The 16,952-nt window shown below is 53.6% G+C and overlaps 2 protein-coding genes across 2 annotated transcripts; one reads left to right on the plus strand and one right to left on the minus strand.

The window, feature by feature from the left end:
- Positions 1 to 972: 972 nt before the first annotated feature.
- BJX67DRAFT_368996 (serine hydroxymethyltransferase-domain-containing protein) lies at positions 973 to 6,738 on the plus strand (the record flags this gene model as incomplete). The annotated part of the gene is made up of 8 exons (XM_071030701.1): positions 973 to 1,044; positions 1,263 to 1,356; positions 1,403 to 1,540; positions 1,585 to 2,678; positions 3,239 to 3,916; positions 3,953 to 4,495; positions 4,762 to 4,855; positions 4,925 to 6,738. 8 exons carry the CDS (start codon positions 973 to 975, stop codon positions 6,736 to 6,738), a joined length of 4,527 nt encoding a protein of 1,508 aa, XP_070891252.1.
- Positions 6,739 to 8,397: 1,659 nt separating this feature from the next.
- On the minus strand, positions 8,398 to 9,741 carry BJX67DRAFT_368997 (uncharacterized protein; the record flags this gene model as incomplete). Its single annotated transcript, XM_071030702.1, has 4 exons — positions 8,398 to 8,850; positions 8,954 to 9,032; positions 9,301 to 9,564; positions 9,596 to 9,741. The coding sequence occupies 4 exons, from the start codon at positions 9,739 to 9,741 to the stop codon at positions 8,398 to 8,400; spliced, it is 942 nt and encodes a 313-aa protein (XP_070891253.1).
- Between the last annotated feature and the right edge of the window lie 7,211 nt (positions 9,742 to 16,952).

The following is a 16,952-nucleotide window of genomic DNA, read 5'->3' on the forward strand; positions in this document are numbered from 1 at the left end:
AGAGGCCCGAATCTCAGCAGCTTGATAAACGTGGAACCATTTTTGGGATCGACTAGTCGCCGAGCAAGTCTGTTCTCAAAAAGAAAGTTCAGTAAAGCCTCAAGAGTCCAGACTCGCATCGATAGTCGATTTTTGGGCTTTGTGTCCCTTGCGGTGTGGTGCAACTCTCGACACGCAGCTGTCGCACAGTGACACGACTCGGCGGTCACAATAGTCACCGCTGGCTGGCGATGACTCGACGTAGGGATCCTTTGTCCCTCGCAACCTTCAGTTCCTTGCCCAAGTCGGGCTTCTGTGCAGAGTCTGCATACCGACGAGCGAGTCTAGACTCGACACGACACACGGCAATATTGACGATCACCCCGAGTCAGTCGAGTTACTCCGAGAAATGAGTCGCCGTCTGTCAACTTCGAATTCGGAAGAACAGAAACTTCTCGGGGGCGTGTCCTCTCCACAGGGATTGACATTCAAATACTTTTATCTCCTCTATATCGCGTATTATTGTCTCCTTGGTCGTCACCGCTCTGGTCCTTAGCCAATTCAGCTCGAGAGCTATCACACAAGTCCAATCTGATGGTTCATTGCCCCTTATGGATGGTGAAAGGCGGGGACATAGCCGCATCGCCCGGGAGATCCAGCAAGCCAGACTTCCACGAGAGCTGACCAGAAAACGCCATTCTTCATTTTGGATTTAGTTGTGTGATGAGGAAGGAAACGAGCGAGACGAGAAAACGGGCTGAGGATTTTGTGTGGGCGGAATCAGGAACATCTCTTTTTCCGATGCACCGACGACCTCGGAGATGCTAGTCCCAAACAGGAATAATTTCCTCGAGCTTCCCGCGGGCAACGGCGGACGTCACCTTGTCCGAAGATACGGCGGAGAGCCTTCCTATCTACTTATACTCTCTTTTCTTCTTTTTTCCCGTCGAGAGTTTTTTCAGAGAATATTCCCCTCTGAAACACGTATTCACAATGCTCGGCCGCTGTGGTCGCCAGGCTTCGCGCCTCCTCCCGCGTCCTGCTCCAGCACTCCGACCGCCTCCGGTGCAATGGCATCGGATGGTGTCATCATCCAGTCGGGATGGCCAGCAATCGGTGCGCATGCAACAGAACGAGCCTCAATTGGAAGGGAAAATCACCGCTAATATACAGTAGCTACTCTCCGCGCCCCTTGAACAGGCTGATCCGTCGGTCTACAGCATTCTCCAAAAGGTGGGAGCTTCCCCTCACGTCATCGCAGGTCCTCGGCTCACCCATTGCAGGAGAAAAAACGCCAGCAGCACTTCATTAACCTCATCCCCTCAGAGAACTTCACATCCCAGGCCGTTCTAGATGCCTTGGGCAGTGTAATGCAGAGTATGTCTCTCATCGCGCGTCTTCGAGTTAGTGCTTACTCGGATAGATAAATACTCTGAGGGATATCCCGGGGCGAGGTACTACGGTGGAAACGAATATATCGACCAGTCCGAACGACTGTGCCAGCAACGTGCTCTCGAGACTTTTAGACTTAGCCCAGAGGAATGGGGTGTAAACGTTCAACGTAAGTCCGCCCGTCATTACGGAAGACCTTAGCTAACGAAGCAGCCCTCTCTGGCTCCCCCGCCAACCTTTACGCCATCAGCGCCCTGCTCAACACACACGACCGATTGATGGGTTTAGATCTGCCTCATGGCGGCCATCTGTCCCACGGCTACCAGACTCCCACCAAGAAGATATCCTTTATTTCCAAATACTTCGAGACCCTGCCCTACCGCCTAGACGAGTCAACCGGCCTCATTGACTACGATGCCCTTGAAAAACAAGCCCTCCTCTACCGCCCGAAGCTCATCATTGCCGGTACATCAGCCTACAGCCGTCTCATCGACTACCCCCGGATGCGCGAGATCGCTGATAATGCGGGTGCATATCTTCTGAGCGATATGGCCCACATCTCCGGTCTAGTCGCTGCCGGCGTCGTCCCCTCTCCGTTCACAAACTCCGATGTCGTGACTACCACCACGCACAAGTCGCTCCGTGGCCCGCGTGGCGCCATGATCTTCTACCGCAAAGGTGTCCGCAGGACGGACAAGAAGGGTAGCCCTGAGGTGTACGACCTTGAGGGTCCTATCAATGCATCCGTGTTCCCCGGCCACCAAGGTGGGCCTCACAACCACACCATCACCGCGTTAGCCGTAGCTCTCCAGCAGGCACAGTCACCCGAATTCAAGACCTACCAGGAAACGGTCCTGGCCAACGCTCAGGCCCTGGCTGAGCGCCTTGGTAACCCGCTCAACAGCGGCGGTTTGGGCTATAACATCGTGTCCGGCGGGACGGACAACCACCTGGTGCTGGTGGACCTGAAGAACCGTGGAGTAGACGGCGCGCGTGTTGAGCGAGTGCTGGAGCTGTGCGGCGTCGCCAGCAACAAGAACACTGTGCCAGGCGACAAGTCGGCGCTCAAGCCCGGCGGCCTGCGTCTCGGCACACCGGCGATGACCACCCGCGGATTCCAGCCGGAGGACTTCCGCCGGGTCGCAGACATCGTCGACCGCGCGGTGACGATCACGCAGAAGCTAGACAAGTCCGCTAAGGAGAGCGCAGCAGCCAAGGGCGTCAAGAACCCGAACACAGTCAAGGCGTTCCTGGAGTACGTCGGCGGAGGCGAGGAGATCTCGGAAATCGTGCAGCTGCGACAAGAGGTGGAGGATTGGGCGGGCACGTTTAGTCTTCCATGGGCGAAGGAGTAATCGTATTCAGTATTCATTATATACATACGTGTATTATGTTCAACACGACCAAGACAGCATCCTATTCTTAACAAAGCAAGATGAATGCCACCGCAATTGCCAAGAGAACTAAAGGAAGTAAGTTATGAAGCTAGACTCCAAGTCGACCCAGGTGGTCTCCGCATCGACTTCTTCAAGTCAGTAAGCAATAATTCCCCATCCCTTCTTTGTTAACTTCTTCGTCTTCCTCCTTCTAGAATTTAGAGACACCCCATCTTCTTCCTCGAAATAGACTCCGCCAAACCGAATCGACTTGACCCCTTTCAGCTGCATCCCGCAACCATGAAAATCAGCCAGGTCGGTCCCCATCCTCAATAATCCCCCCAAAATCCACCCTGCTTACTCTCCCGCCCGGTCCCTGATAAACAACCCACGGCTCCAGCTACGGCCAGACAAACAAGTCTCCCTTTAAAATAAAAAAAAAAACAACACCCCCCCGAATAAGTCAATTTATTAATGAATTCCCTCGCTAGATACACATCTACCCCATAAAGTCCCTCCGCGGCGTCTCCGTCCCCGCCGCCCAGGTCACCCGCTCCGGCTTCAGGTATGACCGCCGCTTCATGCTCCTCAAAGTCGTTCCGGCCGAGGGAAAGGCGGGATCCGGTGCTGGCAACCTTAAGGGCGAGGGCGAGACGACGCTGAGGAACATGCATGTGCCGCATTTTCCGGAGATGGCGCTGTTCAAGACGGAGCTCTTTGAGCCTGAGCCGACGCCGACCCTGGACGGGAAGGGTAAGAGTAAGGGCGTACAGGTGGATGGGAGGATCCGTGTTACGTATAAGGGGCCTCAGCGTCAGACTCGTCACATGGCTTCGATTAGTACGACCCTCGATGTCCCGCTTACCCCGGACACGCGGGGCCTCGAAGAGCTGGCGATCGTGATGCACAACTCGCCGACGAAAGGGTATAACATGGGGGAGCGGTACAATGCGTGGTTCAGCGCGTGGTTCGGGTACGATGTTGTGCTTGCTTACTTGGGGGAGGGGAATTGGCGGCCTGTGCTGGGGACGTTTGCGCCGGCGAAACATGTCGCGCATAAGGACCATGTCCGGGAGGGGTTCGGGTTGAGGTTGAGTTTGGGGCTTGTGGGGGCTGTGCTTGTGCTTGTTTTTGTTTCGGGGGTCTTGGGATCGGGTGCTGGGTTCATGGTACCGCTGACTACGTCGGGTGGGAATGTGGAGAAGGGGGCTGTTGCGGCGGTTGCGATGGGGCTTGTGTATCTGGGTTTGAAGGCTCAGGGTCCAAAGGAGGAGCGGCTTACGTTTGCAGATACGGCGCCGTATATGGTTGTGTCGGAGACGTCGGTGGCGGATGTCACTCGTCGGTTGGCGGGCGGGGAGAAGATGGATGTGAGAAAATTCCGGGGCAACATCGTCGTTGAGGGCGCGGAGACGGCATTCGAAGAGGACTACTGGGCGGAGCTGGTTGCTGGCGAGTCGAAGGTGCGTCTGCTGCTGACGGCGAACTGCGTGCGGTGTCGCAGTCTGGACGTGGACTACTCGACTGGGAAGATGGGCGAGGGCGAGTCGGGGAAGGTGTTCAGGAAACTCATGGGCGACCGGAGGGTGGATCTGGGTGCAAAGTACAGTCCAGTCTTTGGGCGATATGGGTTCCTTGGTGCTGAGTCGAACTCGAGGACGCTGCGGGTGGGAGATGAGGTTGTGGTGGCGAGGCGGATGCAGGAACGGGCTATCCATGGTAAGTGGTCTGGGGCTTTGAGTATTAAGGTTCTCTGGAAGCATCATGCGACTGACCTTTGTTTAGACTGGTCGTTCTCGTAGATGAATTCTGGCTGCCTGGTGACGTTGAGATCGCAGTCAATCATAATAATAGTAGTAGTAAGACAGTCGAGTTAGCCACCAGCTGAGACACTCGCCTGCAGCTGCGGCTGTGCAAAAAGCGATTCTTGGCTGCACCACCCACTTCTTCAGCCTGACCTCATCTTCCCCTCCTCAGACCTGGCTTCACACATTCCATCCTCCATACTCGGGAGTCCTCTGTGTCCTTGCGTATTGGAGTCACCGTCATGGATCACGTCCGCCGTAAAGATACCACCAAAGGACCGCCTCTGCGCATCCTGTCTTTGGGTAACGTCCCCCCGCTATCTCCACTATCTTCCGCTCTTACTATCTTCATGACGAAGCTAATTCACGAAGACGGCGGTGGCGTGCGAGGATACTCCATGCTCATCCTGCTCCAGGAACTGATGCACCGCATCTACGTCGAAACGGAAGGGAAGCCCCCGCGTCGCGACCAGATCCCCAAACCGTGCGATCACTTCGACCTCATCGCCGGCACCGGAACCGGCGGCCTCATCGCCCTCATGCTGGGCCGCTTACGCCTCGACCTCGAGACCTGCAAGGACGTCTACGTGCGCATGACCCGCCGTGTTTTCGAGACCGACAAGACTTTCGCGGGGATACCGTTCCGATCGACGCTCTTCAAGGCGTCGAAACTCGAGGAGGCGATCCGCGAGTGTGTGCGCGAACATACAATCTACGAAGCTGAGGGGAACGATCAATCACCTGGTTCGGCTACATCGCCCACATATGCGCCTTTCGGCCCAAATTTCTCGACGACCTCGATTCCGCAGCGTTCCGGGAGCCGCGCAAGCATGAGCACGACACATTCTGCGGCGACCAATAACCGAAGTTCGGCGTTCATCAATGGCTTGCGGTGGGGGAATCCAGATGCGCTGTTGTATGACAATCGGGAGAATCGGACAAAGACAGCTGTGACAGCGCTGTACAGGGGCACGCCTAAGAATGGGTCTGCTGTGCTTCTGCGGTCGTACGACTCGCGCAAGGAACCCGCACCCGAGTTCAACTGCACGATCTGGCAGGCTGGTCGCGCAACGTCGGCTACTGGGCTGGCATTCAAGCCCATCCAGATTGGGCAGCACTGGTTTATTGATGAAGGTGCTGGAACGTACAACCCCGCGCCTACGGTCTTGGACGAGGCCGCCTGTAATGAGTGGCCCGGTCGCGAAATTGGAGTGTTTATCAGCGTCGGCACGGGAAAACGTCCGCCAGACACCAACAATCGCCAGCATGAGTGGTGGGAAGACTTCTTCGGCGATGCGCTGGGTAATTTTGCCGAAGCCCGCCGCCGGCTGATCGCGAAGATCGAGGGCTGCGAGGACATCCACCACGACATGCTGCGCGAGCATCTCCCCAAGCGCAACGTCAGCAAGGACAACTACTACCGGCTGAATGTGGAAGTTGGCGTGGGCGAATTTGGTATGAACGAGTGGCACCGTCTTGCAGACATCAGCACCAACACCCGTCGCTACCTGAGCCGACCGGACGTGAAGAAGATGATTCTCGACGCCAGCGTCAAATTCGCCAAAATCGAACGTATGCACCGCCGTCTTGAAGCCCACGTCGCAGCCGGCCACGACCCTAACATGCTCCTTGAAGACGACAACTCCTCGCTCGCTCCCAGCCCCCGTCTCTCAGTGGTCTCTCCTACCTCCGCGCAATCAATTGCACCTCCGCAAGTCGCGCCCCCACCCGCGCCCTCGAAAGCTTTCGAACTCCCCGCCGAGCTTCCCGGCGATTTCATCCAACTCCAGCCCAACGACGACAGACTCCCCATCCACCCAACACCGCAGGACGCAATCCGCCCATCCTCCGGCCGCACATCAGGCTCCGACTTGATATCCTCCAACGAACCCAGCCGCCCAACATCCCAAGCCTACTCCCCACCCCCGCGATTAAGCGTCGAGCACGTGAACGTGAATCTACCCCCGCCCGTGCCCCCAAAGACACCAATCCCCTACCCAGATCAAGCCGAACTAGGCGGAGTCCCCATGCCGATGCCGGGTCCCGGTCTCCATCCAGCACACGCAGGCCCGGGCACCGGTGGCGGGGCGACAGCCAATCGACCGCCGTACCCCGTGGACGAGCCGCCGCCTGTGGTGAATAAGTTGCGGAAACCGAGTTACCAAGTGCGTGATTACTCTGCGTGACCTGTCGCCCTTCTGAATTATGCATCTGCATTCTGCGTTCTGCGTTGTCTTTACTTTCCTGCATTACATGTATTATGAGAGATGCCTATCTATCTATGTATGTACATCATGATATACCCTAGACGTGGCTTTGATAGTCGTCGTACCTATATAGCATAATTTATTATTTCCATAAAGACCGGTAAAATGGGCTGTATTAATGATGTATGGCTGACCTCTGAGTCCTCGCGCCTTCTGAACTAGTGCACCGCTGAACTACTAGTAACACAACACCTTTAGCCTCCTGACAGAAAATCACATGATGGGTCAGGTCGCTGGCCTCTTTCCAGCATCACCCACAAGCACCACGCTTTAAATGGCTTTTATGCTATTGTCGCGGACCCTGCAGCGATTCCTGTCAGTACGCTTGCGGCCTCAGGGACTGGATAGAGACTGCGTTGATTTCTGCTTTGTCCCGCATGATCCAATCCATTCCATTGGCCCGACGCCCACTTGGACCGATATATATATAGGACGTAAGTGGTATGAGTTCGCGCAAGCTGTCTCTCTTCCTCTGTGGTAATTGTGTGATCCACTGCGACATTAAACAGTGGAACCTCGGGAATTTTCTGTAAATACCACCCATGATTTTTACTGGATTCCTTCCGCCTGGACTTTCCGTAGAAGGGTTCTTGGTTTATATTTATATTGTCATCGAGCATGCATGCGTGTCCTTACCTTGCTCTTACAGCGTCTTGAATGCAGGTCGGGTATATTTAGCATCTTATAGAGTCCGACATACCGAGAAGATATTCAAGGGTTTCCAGGAGAAAGATTATATCATGCTCGGCGAGACCCCCAACTTATCGACAATCACATGTCTTAGATGTAATAAAAAGAGGATTCTGTTTAGCTCGGTAAAAACCCTACACTAAGACCAATAGCACAGCATCATCAATCACATCAGTATTGATGTTCCAGCCCCTGCGTAAGAGCTGGAGATCACTTAAGAATTACGAAAGTAGGCAAAAAGAGACCCTGTCTCATGGTTTTGGTTTTTTAACGCTCCGACTCAGTCATTCTGCTGGTACCAATAGGGGCGTTCGAATATGAGAGCTGGAAACTCGTAGTCGTGTGAGTCCGAATCCCCGAGGTGTACTAGCTGTTCGATACGCGACGTCTTGCACCCGGTTCCGGGTTGAGAGTAAAGTCGCGAGACGAGGCGAGGCCGCTTTCAAGCTGGGTTCTACATATATAGTCATACATAATCAGGAATATCGTTCCAATGAGCTGTGGACAAAAGGGAAGGATAAGGCCACCATGGCCCTTGCCACGATATTGCCGTAATCTTGAAATGTCAACTTTTGCGAAGCTTCATCGTATGTGAATAATGCGGCTCTTGAATCGCGGTCTGCCTGATGGCGTCCTCCTACTGAAGTTCTTATCGGCTGCGGCGGTATACCACCTGATCAAGTTGGCGTCTGACTTATCGTTCAGCTCGCAGACGGTGAGCATGAAAGGCGCACTATGTCGTGGGAGATATTAGTGAGTTTATGCGGGACAAACCTCTGAATTTAGTTGACATGTATGATATGACTCGTACACCTGCAGGCGGGCCAATTTCCACAATACTGTTTTCTTTCTTTATTTCATTCATTCATCCTTTCGTTTTTTTTTTTTTCATACTCCCTCAATATAAAACCAAAGCCTTCTTGCTTCTTCTTTCGGTACCTCTTCGGATTCTTCCCGAAGATAAAGCTGGAACAGCACTCTGTCAAAGTCAAACTGAGGCGAGATCCACCCGTCATCATCTGTTTGCAACAACACCTGTGTATACTCTTTTAGTTCGTGGCGGTCCCTGTGCCAGGATAGCTCGCGCCTGTGCGTTAGTAACTTGTCCTTTGTGATTTGGTATGGACGGAGTTCTTTGGGACGTATTTGGTGCCAATTTTTGAATATCCGGATCAGAGAATCGCGGAGCGCGAGTATACCGTGCTTCCATGTGTTTTTGGTCGAGGAGAGGAAGTGGGGTATGACTGGGTGGACGTCAGCCACAGTCGAGTATGAGTCGAGATGATTCATGGCAAGTGCTGCTTCGTAGCATTTTGATAGTAAAGTTTTGTCTTCTCTCCCCTACCGCAAAATAATTCTCATTGGGTTCCATTTCGTCAAAGTTTGGCGGCAGTTTTGGGATGAGAAGTCCCATTTTGTAATCGTCAGGAGGGCTGATAAAGACTGGCCACTGGACTTGCATGAACGCGGGCAGGATTGACGAAAATTGCCAGTCTATTATGCCAACAATTCTCGTGGGGGTCCTTGTTGCAGACAAATATGTTGCCCATATGAAGGTCTTCATGCCACAGGGTTGGTCGTGAGAAACGCTAAACACAGGCCACTAATTTCAGGATAATATTCGTCGCAATTTCCAGCGTTTGGATATGTTCGAGTTGGGTACGGAAATGGGGTCCACGAGGAACGAGCGGCGAGTGCCACGCACACGCGCAAGGCCTCGATTAGCCAACCCAAGACAAAAGTCTAAAAGACTCGTATCTATCCGGATGAACCTGTTAGCCTGGTTCCAACGAAGCTGCTTCAGACGCAGTGCTATACTCAGCCGGCACAACACGAGGACATGGTATCTTCGCAATAATCTCCTTTCCATTTTCAGCTGTCATCAACAATGCTCTGTTGAAGCCACCCTCCAATTTATCAATGCTGGATATCGGTGAAGACACAGAGGGCAAAGACGAAACTACAGCACGGAGAGCCTCAAGATCAAATTTGGCATATCGTTTGGATACGTCGCGCTTCTCATTGACTGGACCGTCCGGTCGTGTATTCGAAAAGCTGATCACGCCGGATAGGCTCTCCTGAGGACGAGCGGGCATCATGAGAATGGAGAAGTGATTGCGATTTGTATTGCGATTCGAGGGCCGTACCATGACTAGTCAAGGAGATGTTCCTGGATATGGATTTGGGAGCTAGAATTGCATCTTTCAAGATTCTGCTTCGGGTATTGAACATGGCTGCTACAGCGCCGGGACTTAACTCTGGATGGAGATTGCATGATTGCCTTCTTTTCGAGCTTCTGGGTCAGGAAGGGCGTGGGTCGGAATCGATAAGGGCGATACTGGTAGTCAGGTGACCCAGCAACGACTGTGGATGAGCTTCATGCAAGAGTTGAGTCGGGAAGGCGGTGCGCAGAGGGGTTTCCTGCTCTAGAGGACCAATCGAAGTATATATTTTTATTTATGAAAACATTTCTCATGTTGCGTTAGGCCCGGCCAATTTTCGTGTGACAGAAGGCAGTCGCGTTGGAGAGAGCAGTCAGGGACATTGCTCACTCTTCGGACGAGTTGGGGCAGAGAAAGATCTGATTCCCCATGCATATGCACTGCGGCTGTCTGCAGCTGAAACCACCAGTCCAGCGCAGTCCACCGCAGCCGAGCCCGCGTTGCCCGGCCTTGGAGGTTGCGAGCAAGCCAGCCCCTCGTCAATGCCATGCCTGTTGCTTATCACTTCCTCGCTCCTTTTGAGAGCCAGTGTTTTCAACCGCCAAGCCAAGCTGTGACGGGTGCAAATCATCTCAGGTGTCCAAGTTGTAATAAGATGTAATTTGTAATTCTGGGACTGGAAAGCTGGAACTGGCCGGGGTGAATGGGGTGGATGATAGGCCCACACGGCGCCAACGCACCGAAGATGAGTTTGCGGTTAGCGTGAGCCTCGAGAATCAGTCTCTGGCGCTGGTGCGAGGTGTGATTGTGATGAAACTTGACCTGACTGGATGAGGCTCGCCTCCGGACATTTCATTCTTCCTGTGGACGGAGGAAATTTCCTGAGAAAGAAAGGGCAAGGAGGGGAAGGCAGCTGACTGCCTCCCTCGCCTTCTGTCATGGACCCCTCAACCGGAGTGAGTGAAGAAACTGAGGTGGTTATCGCGGTGGAGAAGACTAGCCGGCTACGTGGTCGCTCTCCCGACCAGTCGATGGATCGACGGGACAGCAGTCCATCCAGTTGGGCCAATCAGTCCAGGGTCGCCGATTGTCGTCTGCAGAGGGGGAAGGACTGTGACCTTGCTCTGGTTTTGTTCTGTAGTGTCTGGAGTGGATGGATGATTGATTGTAAGAACGAGGAGGGCGAGTCCGTGCACTTCCCTCTTTCTGCGGGTGGTTTAATTCTCCTGCCGGATCTGGAGCGCAGGCGAGATCAGTGCGCCATGGATGAATATTAGACAGTCTGATCGGATGGGAGGTCAGAGGGTTGGTTGGGGGATCCGCTGTCCGAGGAGGTTGAGGATGATTGACAGAGGGGAGTTACACAAATTACAAGCGCTAATCTCCGCGAAATCGAGAATCAACGGAGAGTTTTGATGATTATTCCTTTTTCCTTCTGAGGTGCCTTCTCGTTGATTGTCATTCATCTCGTACTCGTGCCCAGAGACACCACTTCGGAGGCTTGATGGAACCCTGGAAAAGCGAGGGAGATCATGATCGATGCGACGGACGCGCATCACGCACGGATAATCTGGCCAATCCCACCTGAAGAAGGTTCGGTTCTCAGCGCGGATGCAATGTGAGGTTATTTCCTGCTTGCAGATTTGAGCAGGCAATCCGGTCCAAGTTCCAAAGTTTCTTCCCCTCCGGCTGAGCCGAGGACGAAGCGAATCGAAGGGTCTTGTGCTGAGACGGGACGGGATGCTCCAGTGGGGGTGGAATTGTATACGAGTTTGGGGCGTTGATTGGCCTGTCTCTCTGATGACGGCGCTTCCCAGGATTCAACACCAGAGTGAGCCATACTCCGCTCCGTCGTCTCTTTCCACGAGAGATTGGATTCGAGATGATGATCTTAATACCACAATCCTCATCAGTGAGACGAGACTTCTCACAGTGTCGCACAGGATGAACTTCACGAAAAAGAAAAAGAAAAAGAAAAAGAAAAGGAGCCCCATTGCAGTCGCACACGCACAGACAAGGGTGGACGCAGGGGTTGTTGACATGGAAAATATTCCTCCGAGAATCTGACAAGACAGTTCGCACGCTTACATACATCAATACTGTACGAGGGAGCAAGCAGAGCTTGGGCGTCCATCCCCGGGTTCAGTTGCCTGTCGCTCGCCTCTATGTACGGGATTTGAGATGGATGCATATCTGGACAGAGAGAGTAAAGTCGGTTCATGGAGGGACTGAGGCTCTTCATCTGCCTGCAGGTACAGCCGGGTGCACAATTTCTTGGAGGCGCTCTGCCTGAGTGGACATGATGAAGGCCGACAGAGAACAAATCTGGGAGAAGGAGCCAGGAAGTCACCTGCCACAACGTGAGTTTGGGTCTTTCTTAATCGAGTAGGAGCTTCGACTGGCGCTCGCCCTGAAAGACTCGGATCGTGAGAATCACCGTTCGAGACTCAGAAGGAGTGGAAGAGAGACGAAAACAACGAAAGAAAGCAACCTTGGAAAAGCCGATTCCGACGGCATGCCCCACTCGTCCACTGACCTCAAGATTGACGCTCACCGTGTCCAGTAGTTCTCCACGATTCGCGCTCAACTCAACACCTAGGTCCCACGGAGGGGTGCGCTGTCAATCCCTCGGCCAACTAACTAGTCTTCTCACAGCGAAGTTGATACCTCCAAGGGGAGGGTTGGTTTGCCTGGCGTTTTGCAATTTCGCGCTCCCCATTTCTCGTGGGTCTTGCTTTTTTGGCTTTGTTTCGTGGTTCTCCGCTTCATCGACTCGACTCGCTCGACGAGTGCCAGGTCAGCTGCGTTGTCTGCTTCCAGTTAGCCTCGGAGCTAGACTCTTCCTTCTGGGAGGATCCAGGTCTGTGTCTTGACAAGTCGACTCGGCAAAATGAGGTGAAAGGAGCCCCGCAAGATCTGCTGGATGTACGACGGCAGCGGGTGTCGGGCCGTCGGTAGCGCCTTGATCCTGGTCCTTGTTTCTTTGAAGAGTCGAGTTTCGATGAAGACGAGAACAAAGAAACTGGCGAAGGAATCGCCGACGCTCGCTTCCGCCAGCCAACGAGCGAGTGGGCGAGCTTGACGTCTGTGAGAGGCGGCCCGCTCCGTGCAGGGTGCTTAATTCTGTGCGGGAGGGCCGTTCTGTCGATTCTTCAGCGGCGCAGTGTGGTCTCTTGGAAGTCATACCTGCAGGACGGGAGGTGGAGGCGGATGCCATCTTGACTGAGACACAGACTACTGTAGGTCATAGCTCGGGAGAAGCCATGGCATGTTCATGGATGCTGACAGGCGTTCATGCCTGGCAGTCTCTGAGTCGGGAGTCAGGGCACGAGGGACGAGATAATCTGACACTAACATGGCATAGCAGAGCAGGACAGGGCAGGACAGGACATAGCAGGGCATGTTATTATTGCCGTTTGCTTGCTTGCTTGCTCGGACCTCTTGGTCCTCTCTTCCGAGAGGACCCAGACAAGGCATTTGTCACTACTGGCGGCAATGCGAAAAACGCAAGAATTAAGCAAACATTCCTCTGAAGTCTGCAATCAACCTTTCAAGATGTGGCGATCTGGCTGATATCTTCCCCCCATGCTTGAACTCACAACTCACACCGACGGACTGCCTCTGTCTCAACGCGTTTATCGTTCATCGTCACCGACCAAGGTCGGGTGGGGAGTGAGTGGAGTCAGATCGTGGAAAGCCCAGCCTGCCAGCCTGCCAACCCTCGCCTGCACAGACAGACAAGGGCGACCAAACGCAAGGGGTTGGATGCAGAAGAAGGTTCCGGACCTATCATCTCTGGCCAGCTTGTTGAGCGACTGACAATTCACACAGCCGATGAGATCAGAGGTATCAACGCGAAACAGCGGTGAGCTGCTCTTCTCCTCGATTCTCTTTTCTCGCGTTTTTGAAGCGACGAGTGCTGTTGATTCAGGTTGTTGAGCATGTTGGACAGTATGATACGAACCCTCCCGGAGTATTCTTGAAATGAAAATACAGAGTCTCGTCGCGAAGTGCAGGGTGTTATTGCAGACTAGCCTGACCAGCACGGCGCCTTGAGATGATGCGCACCCTCTGGGGTCTGGCTTGTATTGCAAGTCCTGAGCCAAAGACAGAGTCCAGGGACAATTAGGTTATGAATAGGACGCTCGGTTGACAACTGAGGGGTAGAGACGACGTGGAAGCGACGTGAGGAGGTCCAATATCGAACCTGCCCAAAGTTATCCAAGTTACTACTCGTAATTATCAATATTTCTTGGACGAGCCACTCTTCAAGTTCGTTCTTTCCGCCAGCAAGTGTGGCAGACGTCGACTCGATAGACGTACAGACGCACATGTACATCGATGGACGCAAGTCAGTCTCTGTACATGGACTACGAACAGCTAATCCATCCATCGTCTCGCACTGTTGACTTAGCTGCCGCTCTAGCCTCTCGCCCTTCAATGTTCTCCAGCTGTCCCGACAGCGGTCTCGTGAAACGCACAGAGCCAATAGTCGCGCGACGGTGATGCATGGCGGGGCGCAGACGCATCGACCTTGTCCTCTGGCTTCGTGGTGGTTAGGCTGGCGGAGAATTAGGTCGAGCTTGATCAAGATCGGTCATTGTCTTGACCATGGAGGCTTCAATCCAGAGCCTTCGAAAGGGGATGCTGGGACGGATCCATAGATCTCTCATCCGCTGGTAGGGGTTGGGGGTGGTTGACCGTTCGTTTCTTGCTTGACAGGTCTGATCGCGCTGAATCCTTTCGTTGGTCAAAGCGAAGCTCGCGAACGAAGGGAGGAGTCAAGAAGGAATCGACCGAAACTGAAGGCTCGATTTACTTCCACCTCATCCCAGTCCTGTCAGAGTATTTCTCGAACGGGATACCGGAACTTCTCTGCCAGAGAGCTCAAGTGAAGAATGACAGAGAGAGGCAGAGATCCAGTCACGCCTTGGGAGAGAGATCGCCGCCACTTGATTTCGTGGTGGCCTCTGGGCCACTGGATTTCTTTGCTGGCTGCGGGCATCCCTGCCACTTGCTGGGTTGCCTCTGGCCCCGTGTAACCTCCTTGGTTGTTTCTCGCGTGCTTGCATTGGCCCTCTTGACAATCCGGGTCACGACGGGACGTCGAAGCTGAGCTTCAGGAGAATTTGAGGGAGTTGACTTGGCGATTGACCTTGGTGGACCTGATGTCTGCGAATTGAATGGAGCCTGACTTCGGGTGTTTTCGAAAAAAGTGGGAGAAAAAAAGCACCGTCCTCTCTTGGACTCGTACTGAATTGGATGTGTATTATTACGACTATGATGGCTGGATTTCTCCTCCTCGTCGTCTTTCCCTCATCCCTGTCGCTCTTCACCTTTTTTTTTTTTTTTTTTGCTCGCTTTTTCAGCCTTTCGCCCTCCTTCGTCGCCCGAGAAGTCACCGCCATTTGCACTCTCATTTGTGAAGATTACTCTGGGCCGTGGACGCTGGATTCCATGCGATCCGGATGAGGATATAGTTGATTGTTCGTAATCCGGAAGAATGAGCGAGTGGATGCCGTTAGTCCGTGGTTCATCCCAGGTTCAGTGGGCCAGCCATCGTGGAGACTGGAGAAGCGGACCGTGGAACTGTCTGAATCAGGACGGAGTAAATAATTGAGAGCGCGATGGACGTGAACCCTGATTGTTATTGTCACAGAACAAACTTCCCGCGGCGATCCACCATCTCGCTAGCATTATCCCAGTATCCAGGACGATCGAATGACTTACAGCTCGATCGTTCTGGCGCTGGATGATTTGCTTTTTGAGCTTTTGAAATCATCAAGTCATGATCATCTTGGAGGGGGGCCGACGAGATTCCTTCACGGTTTGTCTTCCATTTTGAAGCTCAATTGACTGGCGGTCTGGCGAGCCTCCGTGTGCGTTTTGTTCCTGTCGTGGCTCGCCCGGCGTGGTCCTTGCTTGGTGGCGGTTCTGCGGGCGCCTGGCTTCGAGCTCAAGCTCTGAAGCCAGTGAAGCCAGAAGTCACAGAAGAGAGAGCCAAGAAGAGCCTTCCGTTTTCCTTTTCCTTTTCCTGACAAGGACGGAAGTCGAAAACGCACGGTTGCCAAAGCAAGCAGCAGAATCCCACTCGCTCCTCATCCCTCCAGCTCCACACTTCGCGATCATTTGCAATTTTTATTTACGGGACTCCCGTATTTCCGCTCCTCCCTGGGGGTTGAATTATTGCTGACACTGGGATTGATGAACCACTATTTGATTCCTTTGCCTTGTCTTAAGAGGCCGAGCAGCGGGTTGAGAGCGAAGGCTCCCCAGTCTTCTTTCTTTTTTCCCTCTTGACGATTGCTCCGCTTCTTCTTCTTCTTCGCCGCCGACCGGCCCTTAAAAGTCCAGAGCAGCGTCAGAGACAGTTTGGCAAGCGACTGCCTTGCAGCTTCTCTTACATTCCCGCGCAGCAGGTCTCAACTCTCACTCCTCACACGTGCTGGTACGTTCCAAGGTTTTTCCTCAAGCCTTTCTTTTGTTGTTGTCTTGAAGAAGGGGGGTGTGATTCTGGAACACCGTGATTCCTGTCTTCTCTCTCAACCAGCCTCCCACTAAAACGCGGAAGCCGTCCGGACGGGATCGATCCCCCTCCACCGCATCACCATCCGTTGTCTTGCATTCTCTCCTTCTCTCCCAGCTTCCCAGCCAGCTCCTCTCTGTTTCACCTCGCCCAGCTGCAGAGAACTAGCCTGAGCTTAGACTTGCGTTTGCTGCCCTCTGCCCCCCAGCCTCCTCTCCACCTTTCTTGTATGATCTGCCGCAGCTGCAGCTCTGCATCGTGACTCTATCTCGTTCTCCCCCATCTCTCACTCTCTGTCGCTTCCTTGACGCCTCCCCCCTCGGCCATGATCGCCTGCCGACAACCTGTCTGAGATTTGGTGCTTTTCTCTTTTCTTTTTCCCCTCCCCCTCCTCCCCTCCCCCTCCTCTCCTCCCATTTCTTGCCATTTCTCGCCCTTTTTGCTTTTTCCTTCGGATTTCTATTTTTTCCCTTTCCTAAGTCTCCACCGGCCTCCCTCTGCTCCTCCTTCTCTCTCTCCTCCCTGGTCCGCCTCGCTAGTCCCAACAGCCTTCCCCCATCCTCATCCCTTTCGTTTGACGCCTTTTATACATACTCGCGTCGTTCCGTCTCTTTCTCGACCACTCTCACCTCATCTCACCGTCCTCTCTGCCCCCATTCTTCAGTTCAATGCTACGAGTAATGACCCCTCGACTCACTGTTGCTTTGCTCGCTTTCTAGACTCCCCCGCCCTGCCACTTTCCACGACCTGCTACG

Source organism: Aspergillus lucknowensis (genome assembly GCF_044049455.1).
Source record: "Aspergillus lucknowensis strain CBS 449.75 chromosome Unknown BJX67scaffold_1, whole genome shotgun sequence".
NCBI lineage: Eukaryota > Fungi > Ascomycota > Eurotiomycetes > Eurotiales > Aspergillaceae > Aspergillus > Aspergillus lucknowensis.